Here is a 21484-nt window from a genome sequence, read left to right on the forward strand (position 1 = left end):
CTGATAGACGTATTTTCAAAGATGACCGAGCGAGTTGGTCGTGTGGTTAGTCGCGTAGTTATAAGCTTGCATTCGAGGAATGGTGGGTTCGAATCCTACCATCGGCAGCCGTTAAGATGGTTTTCTGTGGTTTCCCATTTTCATACCAGGCAAAAGATAGTCCTGTACCTTAATTAAGGCCACGGTTGCTTCCTTCCCACTCCTAGCCCTTTCCTATCCTATCGTCGCCGTAAGACCTATCTGTGTCGGTGCGACGTAAGCAACTTATTTGATTTATGTTTAATATGTAGGCTACTTATTATGAACACAGGTATTTGTACATCTAATTCTGTATTTATAATATAGTTGCGACTTTCAGAGAACTGTGGAAAACCGTAAGTTAGTGTACAAAATTTGAGTTACGTCGGTTATTATTAGTATTATTATTAGGGCTCGGATGTTTAAGACCTAAAAATAGCCCAAATAAGCAAGCAAATATGACCTCAAATGTGATGAAATATGACCTCAAATGTGATGAAATATGATGCAAAAATTACAAAATATGATCTGAAAATGATTGCTCTAAATATGGCCATTTTAAAATAAATTATAAATCGAAACGGCAATTCCTTTGATACACATTTGTATTTATTCTTACTTTCATATTGATTTTCTGAATAGTCATGTTTAGCAGTTTAACCCTTGATTCACTTATCAAACATTTGTGAATACATACCTATAAGTTCGCTAAGATTATCAGATCACACAGTATTTTGAAAGTCAGAACATATTTGCAACCTGCATTGATGGTTTGAAATACAAGAACACTTAGAAATTAATCTACTTTTTAAAATATTAAAATAGATTTCATTAATACAGGGTGATTAATTTGAAAGTGCAGAGCGGACTGCCGAGGATTAGGCGCGCTGGGAAGTGGAGACAGCGAGTGCAGTGCCCGCCATGACAAGCAGGCATAGTCGGCTCAAAGAAGTGGCATGATTACTCCTATAGAAACTAAACTAAACTGAACTCACCGGCTACATAGATGCTCTGGGCAAATAAGTAAATAAATCAACTAGGAAATTAAACTGAACTCACCAGTAATAAATAAAGAAACAAATAAATAAATCAATCAATAAATAAATAAATCAACTAGAAAATTAAACTGAACTCGCCAGTATTTACAGACGATGCTGAAAGTGATCTCCTTCAGCTGCAATGCAAGCTTCACATCTTGTAATGAGATTTCGAAACATACTTTGTAGTTCATGGACACCGATAGAACGCACGTTCCTAATTTCAGTTTTTAATTCTTCTGCAGTTCGAGGATTATTCCTGTAAAGTTTTCCTTTAAGATTTCCCCATAGATAAAAATCACATGTGCTTAAATCAGGCGAACGAGGGGGCCATAAGCCTTTCCTGATGATCTGATCATCATCGAACATTTCCCGTAACCGTCGCATAGAGCTACGCACCGTATGGGCCGTTGCACTATCCTGCTGGAAATAGCCTTACCTTTTCTCCTCTTCAGTCAGTTCAGCAAAAAATGGTTCCAGAATGTTGTGAATATAACGGTCAGAAGTAATTGTGTCCTGAAAAAAATATCGGACAGATAATTCATCGGGCACTGAGAGCGCACCACACACCCACCTTCACATAGTGCAGAGGTCTCGGCTGTAAAATGTGCGGGTTGTCTGTATCCCAGATTCTATTGTTCTGTGAATTGACATATCCACTCAAATGAAACCAGGCTTCGTCTCTCATAAAAAGAAAGTTCGGATCCACAATACCGTCGTGGACACTATTTATTAGCCAATTGCAAAATCGTATTCTTGCATTGAAATCTGTAGGCAGTATGTTATGCACTGAATGAGTCCGATAAGATCGTAAACGTAACAATTTTGTTGCATTACATGCTGAAGAAGGTGAAATACCACTTTCCTGAGCTACTCTCCAAAGCGACTGATGAAGACTAACCTGGAGTCTTGCCTGTATATCTTCTAACCTCTCCCATGTGAGAGCTATTCCCCTTCGCTTCTTTTTCTTATTGATTAAGGAACCAGTACTACGCCACTTGTAAACGAGCTGATACAAGTAATGTTTTGATGGTACTGTCACACCGGGAAATTGTCTACGGAATTTTCGAAGGCACCTTTTAACTGGTTTCTTCTTCTTGTGCAAATAACACTCAACCAAAAATATTCTTGCTCTATAGTGTATTTAACCATCGTGATAATAACCTCACAACACACCTTAAAAGTCCAATAGAGTGCTAAACAGCTGCACGCTGCAGTGAACACTTGTTATCTCGCTGTGTTGACAGAAGCTATATGGCGCTCGCTCGGGACCTCCCACGGCATGCGAGAAGAAGTCTGAACACTTAAATTATTCTCCCTGTATTATTCAATGAGTTAGTTTAAATTTTGTACCACGAACAAATTAAGTAGATGTCTTTCAGTACATTGTGGTAGGGCGGCAGGGCGTATAGTGCAAACTCGCATACGGTTTTCATTCTTCTTCGCAGCTGGAATTGAAGTACAACAAGATTCATGTTCTGTGAATACTCGTTCGCATTCGGTAAGTTGAAGATGATTTTGCATATCTACAGCTGTTGTTAAACCGCCGAAATATGACGTTTCTACGAAAATAGCTCGAAATATGACCTTATGACGAAAAATAGCCAAAATATGCATTTATATGACAGATAAAGATCACTTAGTTGTGACCATAATCACCTGATTTGCACCAAAATCCAATCAAGCAAGAAAATAGAGACAAAGAAGAAAATATGATTTTTCCCAAACATCCGAACCCTAATTATTATTATTATTTATTATTATTATTATTATTATTATTATTATTATTATTATTATTATTATTATTATTATTATTATTATTATTGTTCTGTAACTTAATAAGGCAGTACTGATGTACCGGAGATCCAATGAGAATGGTAACTCTAATGTGCTGTGAATCGGATCACTGTATTGATTCATTGACGTGAACGGAATCAAATGAATTGATTCAGTAAAATGAATCTAATATCATATCACTACTTCGAATGTCGACGAGAGAGGTCGCTAGTGGAGATAGTGAGGAAATGATACCGAAGATGATCGAGCGCATGCAATATAATAGCTGGGTGCATAAATATCTGCAACGGGGGAAAAAAGAGTGCACGCTTAATCGCTCGTAATAACTGACACATTAGTGATAGAGCTCTCACTGTAACGGAAGGATAATACACAGTTTAATATAGGAATTTTGAAGGGACAGAAAAAAACTGAAGTTATAACGGGGTTCTCTGTATATGCCGTTCTTGCTATAGCGGACTTCTACTGTAATTAAAATGAAGTGAAATGAAGTTCTTAAAATAGTCATCCATTAGTTGCGGTGTTACGTTCCATTAGAATTCTAGTCATAGTAGTTCAATAGCTGCAGTCACTTAAGTGCGGCCAGTATCCAGTAATCGGGAGATAGTGGGTTCGAGCCCCACTGTCGGCAGCCCTGAAGATGGTTTTCCATGGTTTCCCGTTTTCACACCAGGCAAATGCCAGGGCTGTACCTTAATTAAGACCACGGCCGCTTCCTTCCACTTCCTAGGCCTTTCCTATCCCATCGTCGCAATAAGACCCATCTGTGTCGGTGCGGCGTAAAACAAATAGCAAAAAAAAAGTCATAGTACTTCTCAGATCTTTCAGTGTATAGACAATCGAGAAAAGAATGAAAGAAAAGAATTAATATTGTGGTAAACGAAAAGTGTGAATGTGTAATTAAGATACAAATTGGTACTCCCTCCCTGCTGCTTCCTCTGGAAAGGTGATACATACAGTCATATGGCACTCATTATACTAACGGGCTGCCTCAGAATTGGAATAGCTGTTGACAGAGAGGTGATGTATAGGTGGTTACTATTGGGAGGAGTGTGAGGGGAGTTAGTTGATATTATTCCTGTTAGTATATCTTTCTGGTAATAATTTGTAAATTTCTTCAAATAATATATTAATATTCTCTGTATTTTTGTTTATATTGTACTTGGGGCTGGTCCTCTGATCTAGCTGTATATAAATGTCTTCTAGGTGTGTGCAAATTAAATCCCGATTTATGTTTGTGAATAAGTGATGGATTTCTTTCATATTCATGGCTGAAAATCTATTATCTATCTGCGTTAATGTGTTTTCGGTATCTAATAAGGAAATAGGTTGCCTCACATTTTGAACATTTTAATTTGTATATCCCGGAGTTGAGAAATCCATTATTTTTAGAGATAATTGAAGTCTGATTATACGGGTAGAAATTTTGGCAATTGGTGTAGAAAAATTCTGATTATTATTTGTTCTACCCTTGAAGATTAGTTTTTGTTTTATTTTAAATTTTATTAATTATTGTATCTATGAAATTTGTATTGTAGCCGTTATTAATTACTATGGTATAAATAGCATTCGTTTCTTTAGATATTTTCAATAGATCTTTTTATAGAGGGATATTAAATGCATGGTTGATTAAGCTGGAAAAAGTAGCTTTTTTTTTTATGGGCCCCAGCATGAAGAGAATTCTGTTTAATTATTTTAATAGTTTGCCTGGGTTTTCTAGTTACTGTAAGTTCAAGAAAGTTTAAAGCATGGTTCACTTCTGTTTCTACTTTAAATTTAATTTGTGGATCCAAGTTATTAAGGTGTTCTAATACAATGTTGTTGGTAATTTGTTGATCTAAACTTGACGTACAGGGTGGCACACGAAATGTCATACACTGGAAATTGTTTATAGAAAATGCAATATACAACATATTGAATACAAAATGGCGTTACAACATTCACTGACATGTGCATGGTTAGTCCGTGTGCAGGACATGATCAATATGTCCACCTTCTCGGTGTTACAACAGCTTCGAGACGAGCCTGCACGTTCGCGATCACTCTACGACACAAGTCCTCGCTCAACCCTCGGAAGAAAGTCACAATGGCCGCTTGCTATTGCTGTACATTTTCTGGTTTATGGCGGTAGATTGTCTCCTTCAAATATCCCCACAGGAAGAAGTTGCAGGGATTGAGATCACGGCAATGCGGTGGCCAGATTGAGCCGCTCTGAAAACGCTCAGGATATCGATGAGACATCATACGGGGCCTGAAATATTCATTCAGGAAGTCCAGAACATTTGTCACTTTGTATGGAAACACATCAAGGTCAGACTCCAGTATTCTCTGAATTGACCGACGAGAGATGCCCAGCTGAACGCATGCAGTTTTGGTGGATTTGGAGGGGCTCCAAGCCACAGCCGCTCTCACAGCAGCAACATTCTTCTCCGTTGAGCGGACTGACTTGAGGCGGGGCCGTTTTCTCTCCAGTATGTTGCCTTCTGTTTCAAATTGCTTGGCCAGTCTGTATACCGTCTCCCAGCAAGGAGCCCACCGAGTACAGAAATGAACACTAAACCTTTCCTGGTTCCAAGCTACGCTCTTGTTTCAGCATAAAACAACACTATCTTCGCCTTCTGTTCACGCGTCAATCTCCCTTTGTCCGCCATGCTGTATAACTGGCAGCCGGTACGCATGCGCGAGATGTGGTGCTGACTGTCGGATCACACATGAAATTAGGTTTATGTTCACGAAAGGACATGGTTGTGAGCCCAGGTTTACACATTTTATAAAACATTTCCAATGTATGACATTTCGTGTGCCACCCTGTAGATCAAACAAAAAAATTGATGCCTTCTTGTTTCCATATTTGATATAATTTCTTCCACACTGTATAGCCCAAACAAAGAATATGAGTAGAATACTGTGATTTGTTAATATTTAAAATAAGGTCTAAGAAAATAAATGTAGAAGTCGTCTAATATCTAACTTTCCAACTACAAGTTACTGTGTAAATGACTCCAAAAACAAGATTTTCACTAAGCTTAGTGTCAGCATCATTCCTGTTGAAGGTCATTGAGACTAGTTCTTTTTACTTGGTTTATTGTAGTATCTGCTCTACAGTTTCTACTCTGAGTAAATTGATATTTATACTTCCTCTAAACTGAAGATTCCATTTTGATGAAATCATATTAAAATATTGATCTATTTATAAATGTGAACTTTTAAAAGTTGTTCAGGGTAAAATCTAAGCCTCACTATTCATGCAATTCTGCAGCAGTCTTACAACTTTGGTCTTGCATTTAAGCTCTTCAGTAAATTCTCTTTTTACATTAAAAATAAAATTTCCTTGGATACATTGGATTCATTGCAAATTTATTCCTGAGCCTTGTAGTGGTTATTTCTATCTGGCACACTAGCAAACTTACCAATAACTTTGAAGACAAAATACTGTGTATTCGACATACTTTGTCCTTGTGGCAGCCCCCTCATGGGGGAAGTTGTATTAATAAATAAATACTATTCCTGTTTATAATAACTTCAAACTTATCAGAAATATGTGGCAATTTACATTGATATGTTGCTGAAAGAATGATAATATAAAATATAACTTTTAAAGCAGTAAAGCTTTATGTAGCTAGCTGTTCATTCTGGTAACCAAATTAGTATTGGAATTCGTCATTACTCCAACCTTCATCATCATTGTTGAAGAGTCCGTACCTTGAAATATCTTGTTGTAAACATATACACTCTCTCTCTCTCTCAAAACATGGTTCCTTTGTAAAACTTTTTAGTTCACGAGTAAATGAGGAGGAGGCATAATTAGTCATCATATTTTTCTTGTATTGACACAGGGTTTGCTGTTTGCAACACAGATATCGACTTGGTTCTGTTCAGTGTATTGTCTGGGTTCAACTACACATAGCACATGTCTTCTTGTATCCAATCAAGTCGGTGTTTCTTGGGCTGATAGTAGTATGATCAATTTTCATGTACAGTGAAATGAAGTGTTGTCTTCACCACAGGTGTTTCTTCACTGTGAAGAACTTGACCATACCATCAGAGTCTAGTTTCACCCGTTTTGTCTTTGATCAGAACTATACCCAAGTTTTCTTGACATCTTCCAGTCAGGTCAGTCCAAGCGACCAGTGAAACGTGCATCTCCATAAGATGCAGTGTTTGTTCGTGATCGTCACTGGCCAGCATTCAGAGCCATACATAGAAATTGGTTGAAAAATAGTGTTGTAGACTTTGGACTTTAACGCATTGCTGACCGGATGCTTGAGCTTGTCACATACCCTGTAGACTGGACATTTTTCTACTGAGCATATTAGAGTGCACATGATTATAACAATGAAAATAAATATTAAAGTAGTCAAGATTTTATGTTTAAAGTTGGTATGCTGTCTTTACAAAACCATCTTTAGCATTAATTCCTAATAAATCATCAATGTTTACATTGTTGCCGTCGTTAGTCACTTGAATAAATGAGCACACTATGTAAATTATGGTGTGTAGGAGCTTGAATATAATTTCCCCCATCACACATTCAGTTTCCACTAATTCACAATCACTATATCCATTTGAACGATCATCGCGTAATATTCTTCTAAAATATTGTAGTCAGATAACACTGTATTACGCGAGCGCTCCATCTTATCATTGACTGAACTGGCAGAAAGAAAATTGACGATTTATTCTAATCAATGTGCAAGTCCGAAATAGTTCAACAGAGATGTCACAGAGAGACCGAAAATGATGTGAATAAAACTGAGATTTCTCAAGGCCCGTCACCCATGTGTTTAGTAATTAGGCATGCGTCAATCACAGATAACTCCAGTAGTTTGCCGCCACTTCATTAGAGCCACATTGATTTGAGCACGGGTTTCTGGTAATGTGTCCCCTTCAGCGCTAACTAACAAACCTAGATACTCACATTGGGCCACTTTGTTGTGATCTTGACCATCTTACCTGAATGGTTCCATCCATCTGTGGACTGAACTTCATATACTCAGTTTTTTGGTTGTTCGGTCTTATTCCATTCTCCATGAGCGTATCGTTCCACTTCTGAAGCTGTTCTTGAATATGTTGACGATCTTCTGCTGCCCGCAAGACATCATCAGAAAAAAGGAATGACCATGGGTGCAGCAGTTGGAGATCCAAAGTGACTACTGTATATCCATACATAAGATAAATATAAGTGCTGACAGGGCCGATGTTTGGTGTACAGCAACTCAAATTGAGAACATTCCAGCTGGAGAGCGGGCAACACTGGTGAAGTGTTTAGAGCAACTGTATCCAGCAGATATACTCTTTGGCGATGCTATTTGATGAAAATGAATGCCAAACGAGCTCATGTGGGAATATATTCAAAGCCCTCCCCACTGGGCGAGTTGGCCGTGTGGTTAGAGGTGCACAGCTCTGAGCTTGATTCCGGGAGATAGTGGGTTCGAACCCATATCAGTTGTAAAAAAAAAAGTATTTAATTCCATATTTTGAACATCCTTGATACAGCTTTACTCCTTATATCAGACAGTCAGAAATTTTTATGAAATGAACAAGGGCTTTTGAAATGTTGTACTGTTAACCAAACGGAATTTCTCATTAAACAATTATCCATTTAACTATTATGTCACACTGGCAATAACACATCAGAATCCATTTACTTGGTATTAAGAAGAGTTTTCTTTTAGATGTGGATTAACCAACATACTGCTACTTTTTGTACATTTTATGTTTCTGGTGCTACATTTTTTGTGGATTTTGTGTTTCAGTATGGAAGAGTGTGAAGCCCTGTGCAATAGGTTAGCTATAATGGTAGAAGGAAAACTTCAGTGCCTGGGAAATATTCAGCACCTGAAGCAGAAGTTCGGCCAAGGTTTCACTGTAAAGTTAAAGCTGGATTTAGAGAAGACTGATAGTGAGAAGATTCAGCAACTGAAGACAGAGATGCTCAGTCTGTTCCAGTCCAGTTGTGTGCTTAAAGATGAACATCATGTAAGTTACAAATCAGATAGTAAGAGGTTTCCAAGAGCTTGCATTCTGCAAGACATGCTTCGCAAGCACAGTGCTAAGGCTTTTTTCTATATGAGAGTAATTTCCTGTCATCTTTCATGGCCTACCTACTTGGTCACTTCCTGTTCTTATCTGACCCCAGTGGTGTTTGCTTTATGGGGTCTTGAGAGGCATTCATTTTCCCATCTCTCATGGCCCTGCCCTTTCCTTACTCAGTACTGGGAGTGATCAAATAAGATAAATGCATATTCATTAAAGACTAGTATACCTTTCAGCATACAGTCTGCAAGCTTCTGTAAATTAAGTACCTCCACAATCCTCTATTTGTCTTATTTAATTCATTCCACACATTTTATCATTAACACACTGGAGACGCCACCTGTAGAAAATACAGGCGAGGTGTATCATTGCGCTGACGGAGCTTGGATAATCTACGGACACATGTTTTTACTGTAGTTAAAAATAGTAGCCTCAGTTTCATTGAGCTGTGACTTCACTAGAATACTGTTGGATGCTTCTGTAAGCATAAAATGTCCTAGTTATGAGCATAAGTCGAGAGGTCTTCTTTCAAGACAATGATAGCACAGCCACATTCCTATGTAATCTGATAGTGTGTTCGAGATGCAGGCCTGTTTGTGTCATTCTTGTGAATATTTTGCATGTCTAATTCAAGTGTACGAAATTTAGACGAATCCATACTGGATGTTCTTATGGAAGGCTCAGGTTCTGAAACTGAGGACGAGGATAACAATTACACACCAAGTGAACATGATGATTCTGATGCTTCGGACAATTAAACTTAGATAATGAGCTAACTTCAAATGGGTATGAAGTGGGTTCTGTGATATAGTTTTATACCGCTCTCGCTAAATTTGGGTTGTTTTCCATGTACGGGTGACAACCTGAAGCAACTCTATGCAAGCCCATCGTCAAGCGACGAACAACCCAAAAGCAAATTACTGGTTGTAAACAAGGATACTTGTGCCAATTGACCAATTAGGTTAGAATTGATATTGGTATTGTAACGTGTTGGCAGGGTAAATAAATTAATAAATGAGTACAGAACCTGGTAGCATCCTATTTCTAAGATTTATTAACTTAGCACTACAATTACAGATTTACACACACACAGACGATAGCCGAGATTACAACTTACACAAAGTACACGGTTACACACTTACACGCTTCGCGCTCTCTCTCTTAGTTTCTCATTTTCCGTCTACAATGACACACACACAGTCATCGATTATTTACACTACACTCACTCAGCCACTCAGTCACACTCGTTGCGCTGTCACGGTCCATAGCCTACACTTCAGTCTCGCAGCTTGGGATAGTATCCACTGTTCACTCAAACCATCGAACTCCGCAGTCTTCACACGTCGCCACCCAGTGTTCCCCTCGCGCTACTCCAGAACACCCACGGTTCTTCTCCAGCAGCCGGTTCCAAGATATTCACACGCACGACGTCAAGGAAACAGGAACGAGTCCTCGACTCCAGTAGGCAGATACTCAATCAGGCTGACACCTCAGCCCAGGCTATCACTGACTGCGCTCCAGCGAACTCAATCTCGCTCTCACTCACTCACTCACTCACTCACTCACTAACTCACTCTCACTAACTCAGTCTAAGTTACTCCTCTCCTTATATACCTGCTCTGGGCCTTCCAGAACAGTCTGGATGCTAGATGTATCCAGGAACCTCACGAGATAGAAGACTCCAGATTAATAGTCGAGTAATTTCCGTCGTCCTCTGCTGTGGGACCGTGGACGGAGGTGAGAGGGCTGGCCTAGCACCAAGTGTTGCTCGTGATTGGCGCACTCGAACGTAAGGGGGGTGGGGCCGAAACGATGCCGCCCCCGGCGCGTAGCGACTTGGCATGGCGGACGCTATAACCATTACAGTATGTTTTAATAGATGTGTAATCAATATTTGTCAAATTTCAAAATATTAACCTAACTGGCATCCATTGCTGCATCAGAATTTGTTTCGTTTGTAGAACATACGAGGGTCCAGCCATAAGTCATGGCAACTTTTTTTTTTTTTTTTTCTTGCAAACAAGGGACAACACACAAAATCTAAGATATGCACTTGGAAATATAGAGCATGTACTTATGCATAGTGCCTGAAGACAAATTCTGACTTTAGGAGATCCTCATAGGAAAGTGACAGAACACAGGCCATTGGTAAACTTTGTTATTATGGTATAGACAGCAAATACCGCTGGTATTGATGTATGTTCTTGCAATTCCACTAGAGCCCAGCACCTATCCTCATGTAAACACTGTTCAATTACCATTATCTGTACATCTTTGTCCGTGGACACTGGATGGCCTGGGCGAGACAAATCGGCAGTTGATACTCTACCCCGTTTGAACATCTCCACCCATCTCGCCACTGTTCTATAGGGCAAGGCATGCACACCTAATGCTTCCCGCAGCTCTGCATGGCATTGGCATGCATTTCTGCCACAGAGAACTACTATTTTAATATACGATCGTTGCTCCTGCTTGTTGACTTCCATTTTGACGCTCTCACTCACACACTGAACTTCGGTGCATGCTTAGGCCCACACTGTTGTTTACATACACCATCTAGTGGCATCATATGCAAATACATACCATACATTTCCAAATACATATCTTAGATTTTCCGTGTTGTCTCCTGTTCGTGAGAAAAAAAAATAGTTGCTATGACTTATGACTCGACCTATGTATTATCTTGATAAATTTATATTTAAAATTGCTGCATTATGATAATTACAACTTGCCTTTATGTAGAAAAAGGTGTGATATTTCTAAATATTGGAAAAGTTATTACAATTATTGCTTTCCCTAGCATTGAAAAAATTTCAAAAACCTTTTAAATTTCTGTGAAAATCTATAGAAGTAGCACATTCAAGTATTGCCACCTCCAATGTGTTAAATCATTAAAAACTGAATCTAAACCATCGTCTCCTTGGTCTCTCTTTGCTTCTCCTACCCTCCATAGTTGAGTCCATTACTCTCCTAGAACTTATCTTCCTTCATTCACCTCACAACTGAAGACAGTTTATACATGCAGCTTCATCTATCCAGTTTATTCCTAACTAGCTGATGTACCCGTGCTTCGCTACGGAATTCTACACTGTATACAGAATTCTAGGCTAGGTAGTGTACACGTTGTGAGCAAGATTGTATTAAATTGCATAGCTCTTAACGTTACCCTAGAAACGCGACGGGGAAGTCATTAAACGACTTTTCGCATATGAAGACTGTGTTAGGGAATTTTCATTGTAACGGTAGGCCCGCTTGCCTACCATCAGTCACAATCAGGTTGGGGAGTTTTCATTATAATGGCAGACACTCACTCTCCACCAGCCATTTTACATCCTCAGAAAGACTGTCTTAGTGTTTATTTTCAACTGAAATGAACATAGGTCATTGCAATGACGTCCGTAGGAATGGCGCGGTTAAAAGCAATACTTTCATATGAAATACTCCATCAAATGAAAGACCACACACTTTCTCACTTTTAACGAACAGTACTATGCTAGAATTCCAGAGCTGGAATGACCAAGTCACAGACAGTTCTGATCCGTGAACACACTTAGTCTTTTTATCTGCGGTGCGGGGGGAGTGGGGGGGAAGGCGAATAGTGGAGAGTCCCAGGGCAAAAACTATGCCTTTTTACTAATCTGTTTCCGAGGAGTACCCGATGAGTCGAAAATCTCAGTTCACTACAATGGGAACGGAAAAACCTATTTGATTTGGAGGCAATTTTTTCCTCCAAGCCAGAGGAGAAGCCCCCTCTTCACTGCTAATTTGGAATTAAATGAATGTAGAATTTAATAAAAGTGAAGCGGAAGAAGCTTTTCTTAAGAAACGGCTCTTTTCAGGGTTGACTTTTGAGTTATTTAGTGAATTGTGGTGGTATAATTGGAAATAGGCTTAAATAATAATTCTAGACCAGGTCATACTACTGCTATAATTTGAAATAGGCTTAAATAGTAATTCTAGACCAGGTCATACTACTACTACTACTACTACTACTACTACTACTACTACTACTAAGTTAGCATCTGCCGTAAGTGTGTGCATACAGCTCATTCAAAACAGCGCGTCAGAGTAGGCATCGAATAACTGGAATACTATGATGAACCAGTGTGTTACGTACCTGCAGTATCAGAAAATGTATGAACCAGAGGAAAATGAAAATGAAAACCTACAACCTGTTTTCCAGTCATTAACCGGGTCAGGGATGTAATAAATGAAGCATATATATATAGGCTGTTAGTATGATGGGTTCGTCACTCCCAAAGTGATTTATTAATGACTGATAGATGCTATGAAATGAGAATGGAGAGTGTTGCTGGAATGAAAGATGACAGGGAAAACCGGAGTACCCGGAGAAAAACATGTCCCGCCTCCGCTTTGTCCAGCACAAATCTCACATGGAGTGACCGGGATTTGAACCACGGTTACCAGCGGTGAGAGGCCGACGCGCTGCCGTCTGAGATACGGAGGCTACATGAACCAGAGGAATGGCATGCTAAAGAAGAAAGTTTTCCAACTCCCCAGCTATTTCCTGCTAATGTCCAGTCTGGCTGTTATTCTCGGTACGCAGTAGTAATCCCATCTATCGGAGTTGAGCAGGACCATAAGAAACGAAGAACATCACAACAAATAATGGTCAATGTAAAGTTATTGTTGATCAGTAACAAACAATGGTCAATGTAAAGTTATTGTTGATTAGTGTTATGCGCTTTCGATATTGTAGGCCTTCTGAAATACCACTCTTATCATAGTCGGTACAGTAAAACACTGAAACATAAATGATTGGAAATTGTATTGTCTATAACTTTTGTTATGTAGTACTTTTCGATAGCACCAATAACATAGGTACCGGTAATTAAAAATTAAATTTTAGGCGCCTTCCCCTAAACTACCATTTCATCTCGGGCGAATAAAATTATTTACAGCCTAGACTGTAGTTTCTTATTCCCCGACTCTATATAGCGGTTTTCATTAAATTCTGTTCACCCATTTTCTCGTGGCTCGGCGATGATATGGACTTAGCAACAAAACTACAAATTCATTAATATCTGTGTTATCAGAGCCGGTACGGTAAAAATCTATAAGACATAATTGATTGGAAATTTAATTCTATATAACTTTAGTTATATAGTATTTGTCGATAGGGCCAGTAATAATATAAATATTCGAGAATTAAATTTAAGGCCTTCCCCTAAACTACCATTTCACTCGGCGTGAATACAATTATTTATAGCCTAGATTGTAGCGGTTCATCCCCCGACTTTACATACAGATTTTCATTAAATTCTCTTCAGCCGTTTTCTCGTGATGCGTGTACATACAGACAGACAGACAGACAGACAGAAATTACGGAAAAGTAAAAAATGCATTTTCTTGTTACTGAGGACATGACCGATACAGAAATACCATTCTTTTCAAATTCTGAGCAATGTACAGACAAAACTCTTAGTTTATATATATATAGATTGGCCTTTATCTTCTCAGTCCATGCACCCTCCTGCCATTTTTTTCATCTGTTTGTACCAGCAGTCATCTTTGCTATTTCCATGTTTGTTATTTTCAGCTTATGAATAAGATATCCTGAGTGCTCCCAGATCTCACTCCAATACAGCAATAAAGTCTGATAACAGGCAGATGTAAAGATAGTTTTATCTGAGGGCTGACTTCTTTCTTACAGAATACCATTGATTGCAAATATGAGCTCATTGCATTAGCTTTGTTCCATCTTGATTCAGTTCCACAGTTCCTTGGAGAATACACATCAATAAATACCTGAAATGATCCAATTCTTTCTGACCTGACATTCAGTCCTTTTGGATTTCTTCCCTACCAACTGGAGATGCTAAGTTTTTATCATACTCATTGCACCTCTTTTCAAGCTCCAAGGTTTTAGACTACAAGTTGACCCATCCTCAGACTGTGAGTGAATAAACATAGTAAAAATCTCTTCAGCCCTATTGTTCAGGTTTTTGTGCTTCAAAGAGACTGTTTCCATAGGGCCTAGGAAGTGACAGTAGGAATTGACTGTCCATTGATATCTTTAGTTGATTCTATAACCATTTTCTCTGTGCTTGTGGAGTAAATGTCAATTCTTACATATTTATTTTTACCATGATATCATCAAAAACAAATTATGTCCAGAAGTATCATATCCCAGAATCATTGCTCAACTTTTTTGAACCCTAGAACATTAAAGAAGTCTTACATAATTCAATATATCTAACCTCTTGTAATCTCAGTTCCAACAAAACTTGATACCTGATATTTCATTTTCATAAAGAAATTAATGATTTATGCATACCTTGTAATATTTTCTTCACCAAGTGAATTTATTACATGATAATTTTCCATTTGCACATCAGACTAATGCCTTAATTAAGACACATAGGATTGGCTTCAGGAAGGGTATCCGGCTGTAGAACTGGATTAAACCCACATTAATCACCAGTAAATGAAGGGAAATGGTTGGAAGTATAGGGTGATCAGATATCCTTCACTCCAGCACACAGTATTTTTATTATGGGCGAATTCATGCTCATTTGCCACATGCGGGTCGAGGTCAGGAGTGAGAAGGGAAATCGTACAACAGTAACACAATTTCAAGAAGTTCATGACTAAACAAATTATAAAAGATGGTTTTGAAAGTGTCTGCCTTCATTCTCCACAAATTTTTGGCACCTTGTTTGGAAATTATTGATCACTCACTATACATGCCGGAATTTTGAGAATGGAGTAAATAACTAGATTTAGGCCTCATTCTTTCTTAGTGTGTCTCAGTCTACCCTACTGTGAGGTTTTGTAGAATGTTTATGCTGTAAGCTTTTCTGGTGTTTGATCATAAAAATGGATAGAGCTCGATAGCTGCAGTCGCTTTTAAGTGTGGCCAGTATCCAGTATTTGGGAGATAGTGGTTTCGAACCCCATTGCCAGCAGCCCTGAAGATGGTTTTCCGTGGTTTCCCATTTTCACACCAGGCAAATGCTGTGGCTGTACTTGAATTAAGGCCACGGCCGCTTCCTTCCCACTCCTAGCCCATCCCTGTCCCATCGTCGCCATAAGACCTGTCTGTGTTGACGCGACGTACAGCAGCTTGCAAAAAAAAATAATCATCATCATCATAAAAATGTTATGTTTTTTTGTGCAGTCTCTCCTCCACTATCATGTGACGGACCCAAATGTCTCATGGTCTCAACTCTTCACAACTATGGAAGATCTGAAAAGACAGAAGGATATCATTGAAGATTATACCATCAGCGAGACAACTCTAGAACAGGTGTTCCTCTCATTTGCTAAATATTCTCAGTAAAAGTTTGCTGAATATGGTGGCAAATTACTAAGATGATATTCAAAGGCAGTATGAATTCTGTTGATCATTGACTGAAAGAATGACTAATAGTTCTGAGATCAAATTTGGTCTAGTTAAATATTGTACAAGGGAGGTATTCATGCTTCTGTACAGAACATCATTGTTGCATCTATTAGAAATACTGAGGGGATTAAAATGGGGTCAATTTGAAGAATTAGTATTCTTCACTTGCATTATGAAGCAGTACATGGAGATATAACTTTTATTGGATTGTGAAACACTAAATTAATGTAATTGGCCTGATTTTCGAAGCTATTCTTGCATGGGCTCAAAATATACTGTTTCTTCTTCACACTAATTAGTTTCCACAACATTTACTTGAATTTCAGTAGAAGGTAGTAAATAAAGGATTTATGTAACTAAGATAAGTTCAGTAAGCCATCTTTGATTGCTGTGCTTCATTAATTATGAAATTTACAACCATTTTTCTAGAGAGAAATAATTAAATTTGTATGGAGATCCCTCATATTGCATGTTTGTTTGATGTATAGTTCAGCCATTTTACTGGATAGATTCTTTTGACAAGCAGAGAGAATGCACTTAAAATTTAGAAATAAATATTTTACCTTCTGATTAGTTAATAGCGATGTTTAGTTTTAGTTAAGTGATGATTAGTTTTATTTGAAGAAATTCGTATTGTTTTAAATATATTATTCTTTTCTTAAAAGAGATTCTGCAGAATATCTTATCTTTGTAGGGTGAGATTTGATCTCTGAGTGATGTTGAATCCTTTCCATTAGGAGACTTTTTTAACTGTTAAACTGAAATATCCCAAGTTATTTTATTTGGTCAAAGACCAAAGACTTAATTGTCCATATGAGCTATTTTGTTCATTCTTCTGTAGTAAATTAGGTTAAAATGAAGTATTGAGGTTTCTTGTATCTGCCTGTTTTACGTTTTGCCATTTGTTGAACTCAGGTTCCATGCTTTTTAAACTGGATTTTATTGAAGTTGATAGTGAATTCTAATTTACTTACATTGTCCTTGATATAAGAATTTAATGCTTCTTCAAATTGACCCATAACTCTTTGAACATTGAAGGGGGGCTTTATTTAGCAAATCACTCTTCGTTTATTGGTTGCTAAAGGCTCGGTCAGACTGAATGTGGCCAGCCTGTCTCACGTGAAGCTACTGCTGTCGACGACTTCAGGGTGCCAAATAGAGGGCAGCCAAAGACAAAGAATACTGTCAACAATTTCACGTTCATGTTCACTGTGGAAGTGCATCTTCTGCAGCTATTTGCACTAATCAAGAAATTATGGAAGAAAATTAGGTTCATGAAATCAACGAAAGACTTGAAGATTTTAGGGAATGCCACTGGACTATTTCACGAACATCAGACTCATTAAGACCAGTTCTTCACTTATTTTCACATGCTGAGAGAGAGAGTTTCAAAAATGTATACCATTTATTAGAATATGTTCCAATGAAAATTGCAAAGCGCTTATTTTCTTGGTAAGTTCTGCAGATATCTCTCCATACTTTCATGTTTTTCACTACTTCTCTAAGCTTTTCTATATCCATTGTATACAGACAGTGTCATTAGAACTCTGTCTGTAGCTGGCCACCCCAGTCTGCGTTTTTAAAATCATATATAGATGCTGACTGGCAGGATTGATGCAATATTCCCCATCGCAGGTGCATGCTCTTCCTGCTACAGCAGGCCACAGTCTGTCTGATCAAGCCTTAGTTATATAACCTACACTCACTTTATAGGTAGCTTTTTATTGAGAGTTCTGCTAATTTAAAATTGTGTTAGACATTTAAAATGTTATGTTTGAATCATATTATGGGCAGTACAGAGAATATATTAATGTTAAAATTCCATGTCCTTTATGTAAAGCCAAGCTTTAAGATAATATTAATGTATGTAACTCTTTCTTGTAAATCGTGAAAATCAAAAACTAATCTTCATAATAAGAACAAGGATTCAGTGTTAGCTGTTTTTGTGTACTGACAGAATCACTTTACGATTACCAAGGAAATATTTTTTGAACTTTAGAAGGAAAATGTTAGACTATTTTGCAATATTTATTATTGATATGAAAGGAGATGTACCAAAGAAACTAAACAAAATGTATGTTAGTGTTGCCTTTTGGCATAAAGTTTTTATTTTTTATCACTTTGCTGTTTAAAATGGAAAGAAACTATGTCCTATATACTGCTAAATGCATTGCCATTAACAGTTACCCAGTACATTATTATTTATTGATAAAATGAATTTCACGCAAAGGATATGCACAATAATAGGTTGACAGTAGAAATTGTATGTCTTGAATCTACTTAATATTTAACCTGGCCTCAAGCTTGCAGGGACATAAGAAGTTTCTGATATTTTAGCTAATGAGTGCTTTTTCTTTTCTTGTACTATGGCATGTTGCATTACATATATATTTTTGTCCTTTAAGTACTGTTGTTATGTCTTGTAATCCTGTTATAGTTGCTGGTATAGAAAGCACATCCATTCAACTTTGTGTGTAAACTTATATTGCCATCTAAAGATGGAGAAAGAACTTGACTGGGAAACTTCCTGATTAAGAAATTTTATGTAGGTTATTTTGAAGCCATTTAATTGTCTGTGAAGTTAAGTGAACCAGTATTGGAAAGTTCTTATAGGACATTATTCTCCATCATCAATTTAATCATAAGTAAGAACTTTTTATGCTGTATGTGGTATATTGAACTATTTCTAAATAATAAATTAGGCACCAATTTATTTTCACTGTACATTCTGTTTGATTATGCCTGAGCATCATTCTCATTAAAATTGGAGTTTTTTTATTATAGATGAGAAGTTAAATACTTTCATTAATATTTGAAATATTATAGAGATGGTACAGGGGGACTCAAAAGAAAGGGATATTTTTGAATAGAGATTAATGGAAGGGAATATAAACTTTCTAAACATTTATTTATGTCAATCAGTAGTTCAGAGTTGTTGAATTTCAGACCAATAATTATTTTTTGAAGATAACATCAGATTATTGACCACCTTCTCTGCTCATTCTTGCATCTCGTAGGGATATTGTGCATGTCTCAGCATAACTTTCCATTCAACAGGAATCCTGGTGATTTCCTCCCATAACTTTAACTTTCAATTCTTCTGTCACAGCAGGTGAAGTAAACCTAGATGTTAAGATGATTCCTCTAGGAGAAATCACATATTGTAAAGTCAGGTGATCTGGGGAGCTATGTAGTCACTATTACTGAAAATGGTACAGTTCCAAAACAATAGTCATACAGCTGTCATCAATATTCGTGCTGTGTGGGTTGTTTTTTCTTGTTAGAACCAGGTGTTGTCATCAATCTCTTGTGGAAAATTGGACATGTGAAAATTACCATGCCATCCAATGTTGAAATGGTGCTGAAGTTTTCAACCACAGCCTGCACACTGCTGTTTATATGATATGCTTTGACGGCAAAGGCATGCTGCACACCACTTTGCTCCATACCGATTAAGTGACATGATAATGTGAGCAGTGTTATGTCATTCAGCATTATAACTCTCCCTGGCTTGCCACAATATATTTCAAAGTTTTCCATTTTTTGAGTTGTGTTCTATAATAAAAGAGAACACACTTCTTATTACTCATCATTTAGATATGATGTTGATTGCTTGCCAACAGCATTTATCTAAACAACCTTCATCAGATGATCTGATTCATTTGTGCAGTAATCTCGTCCATTTATAAGGAATGTTTCTTGTAAACCTTACATAATGTCAGTGCATTGCTTATCATTTATTACATACAACGCTTATGGAATATATTTGTATCTGACTGCTCCTGTCATCGTTCTTGTACAACTGCTCTTCGTCAGTTCTTGTTAGATAGGGATGTTAGTTGTTGAGTCTCTTTCATTTTTACTGCCTTTCCTTCTGCTGTCCAACACACTTAATCTTTAAGGCAGTGGAAGTTAATCATTGTGAATTACAGTATTGGTGTGCCTCCTCCTCTCCAAATGGTCTTTAACTGTGCAACAGAATGGAAAAGGTTGGGAAGTCCTGCTTCATAACTGATATTCTTGAGTTAATTTCAAGAATTTTCTTTCATTTCTACCTAAAGACATTTTTGAAAATAATTGCCCAGAATGAAGTAATGTTTTGCGTGTTATTCCATCTAGAGCATTGTCGAAGGAAGGTGACTTTTAGTGTAAAAACTTAATCTACTCTTGAATATGGTGATAAATTCCAGTGATACATGAAATTGAAAATAGAAGAATCATTCTAGAAATAAGTCAGCCCTCTCAGCCCTGCTCCAAGAATTTGTTTTTCAGTTTTATTTTTTAACATACGCATGTATTTTGATTATATACAGTACATTAAGATGTCTTCTTTATGGCCCTAATGTGCTTAATTGGTAACAAGAAAACTGTTTTGGCATATAGGTGGAAAACTGTAAGTTTGGCTAATTTATCAATCTTCTGCAGATCATACTTTTTAATTTTAGTGAGGTTTGTTTTTTTTTTTTTTTTTTTTTTTTTTTTTTTTTTTTTTTTTTTTTTTTTTTTTTTCCTAAATTATGTGTGAGATTATTACTAATTTGGTATGTTAGAGAATCTTGCATATATAGCTCAGGACTGAGCTCTGTGTGGCTGGAGAATAGGGTAAAAGAGTAGGCAGAAAATCCTACTCATTCATTTTGCTCATCGTTATGCATTCCATAGATGGTAATATAGAATTACTAACTGGAGTCAGAAATCTGTCTAGCTATCCACCATTGTCAAACTCCAGTAGATTCTTCCAGATTGGTTCTCCTTTTACATATGAGTAAACTTGTTTATTAAAACTAAATTGCTCCTATTTATATATCACTTCACATAACAATGATACACTTATAATTCAAATTAGTATTGGAAAAGAAGTGAATCCTTATATGACTTATAAGCTCTCTCAGCTCACAAATACATCTTCCTTAGATGGGTCCCAAGTAGCTCCTTATTCATTTTTGTGCCATGGCATAGGGCGACTTTAATGTACTTGTTCGTGAAGTCCATTCTCCTTGTGCGGGTACAAAACTTTATGGCTGCCATGTCCATAATCCTGAACTTCAGGTCATTTCTTAGTTCCTCCAGGAAATCCTTTTCAATCAATATCAGCAAATGTCCATTCAGTCTTTCCTGTCCCTACTTGGATTCAGTGTAAGTTTCAGAGTTGGAAACTTAATCTCTAGCCAGGCGAGATGGATTGCACTGTTTGGCAGGTTGCAAACTTTCAGGTGCTAGTGAAGTGCTC

The 21484-nt window shown here is 37.5% G+C and overlaps 1 protein-coding gene across 1 annotated transcript in view; it reads left to right on the top strand.

Annotated features, from left to right (window-relative positions):
* LOC136872268 (phospholipid-transporting ATPase ABCA3) overlaps positions 1–20714 on the top strand; it is a 341741-nt gene extending 321027 nt beyond the window's left edge. Inside the window, exons 26-27 of the mRNA XM_067146089.2 lie at positions 8609–8831; positions 16030–20714. Of these exons, the coding sequence (XP_067002190.2) occupies positions 8609–8831; positions 16030–16191 (385 nt within the window). The 3' untranslated portion in view covers positions 16192–20714. The remainder of the gene's footprint in view (positions 1–8608; positions 8832–16029) is intronic.
* The last annotated feature ends 770 nt before the right edge of the window (positions 20715–21484 follow it).

This window comes from Anabrus simplex, chromosome 4, assembly GCF_040414725.1.
Source record: "Anabrus simplex isolate iqAnaSimp1 chromosome 4, ASM4041472v1, whole genome shotgun sequence".
NCBI classification, from domain to species: domain Eukaryota; kingdom Metazoa; phylum Arthropoda; class Insecta; order Orthoptera; family Tettigoniidae; genus Anabrus; species Anabrus simplex.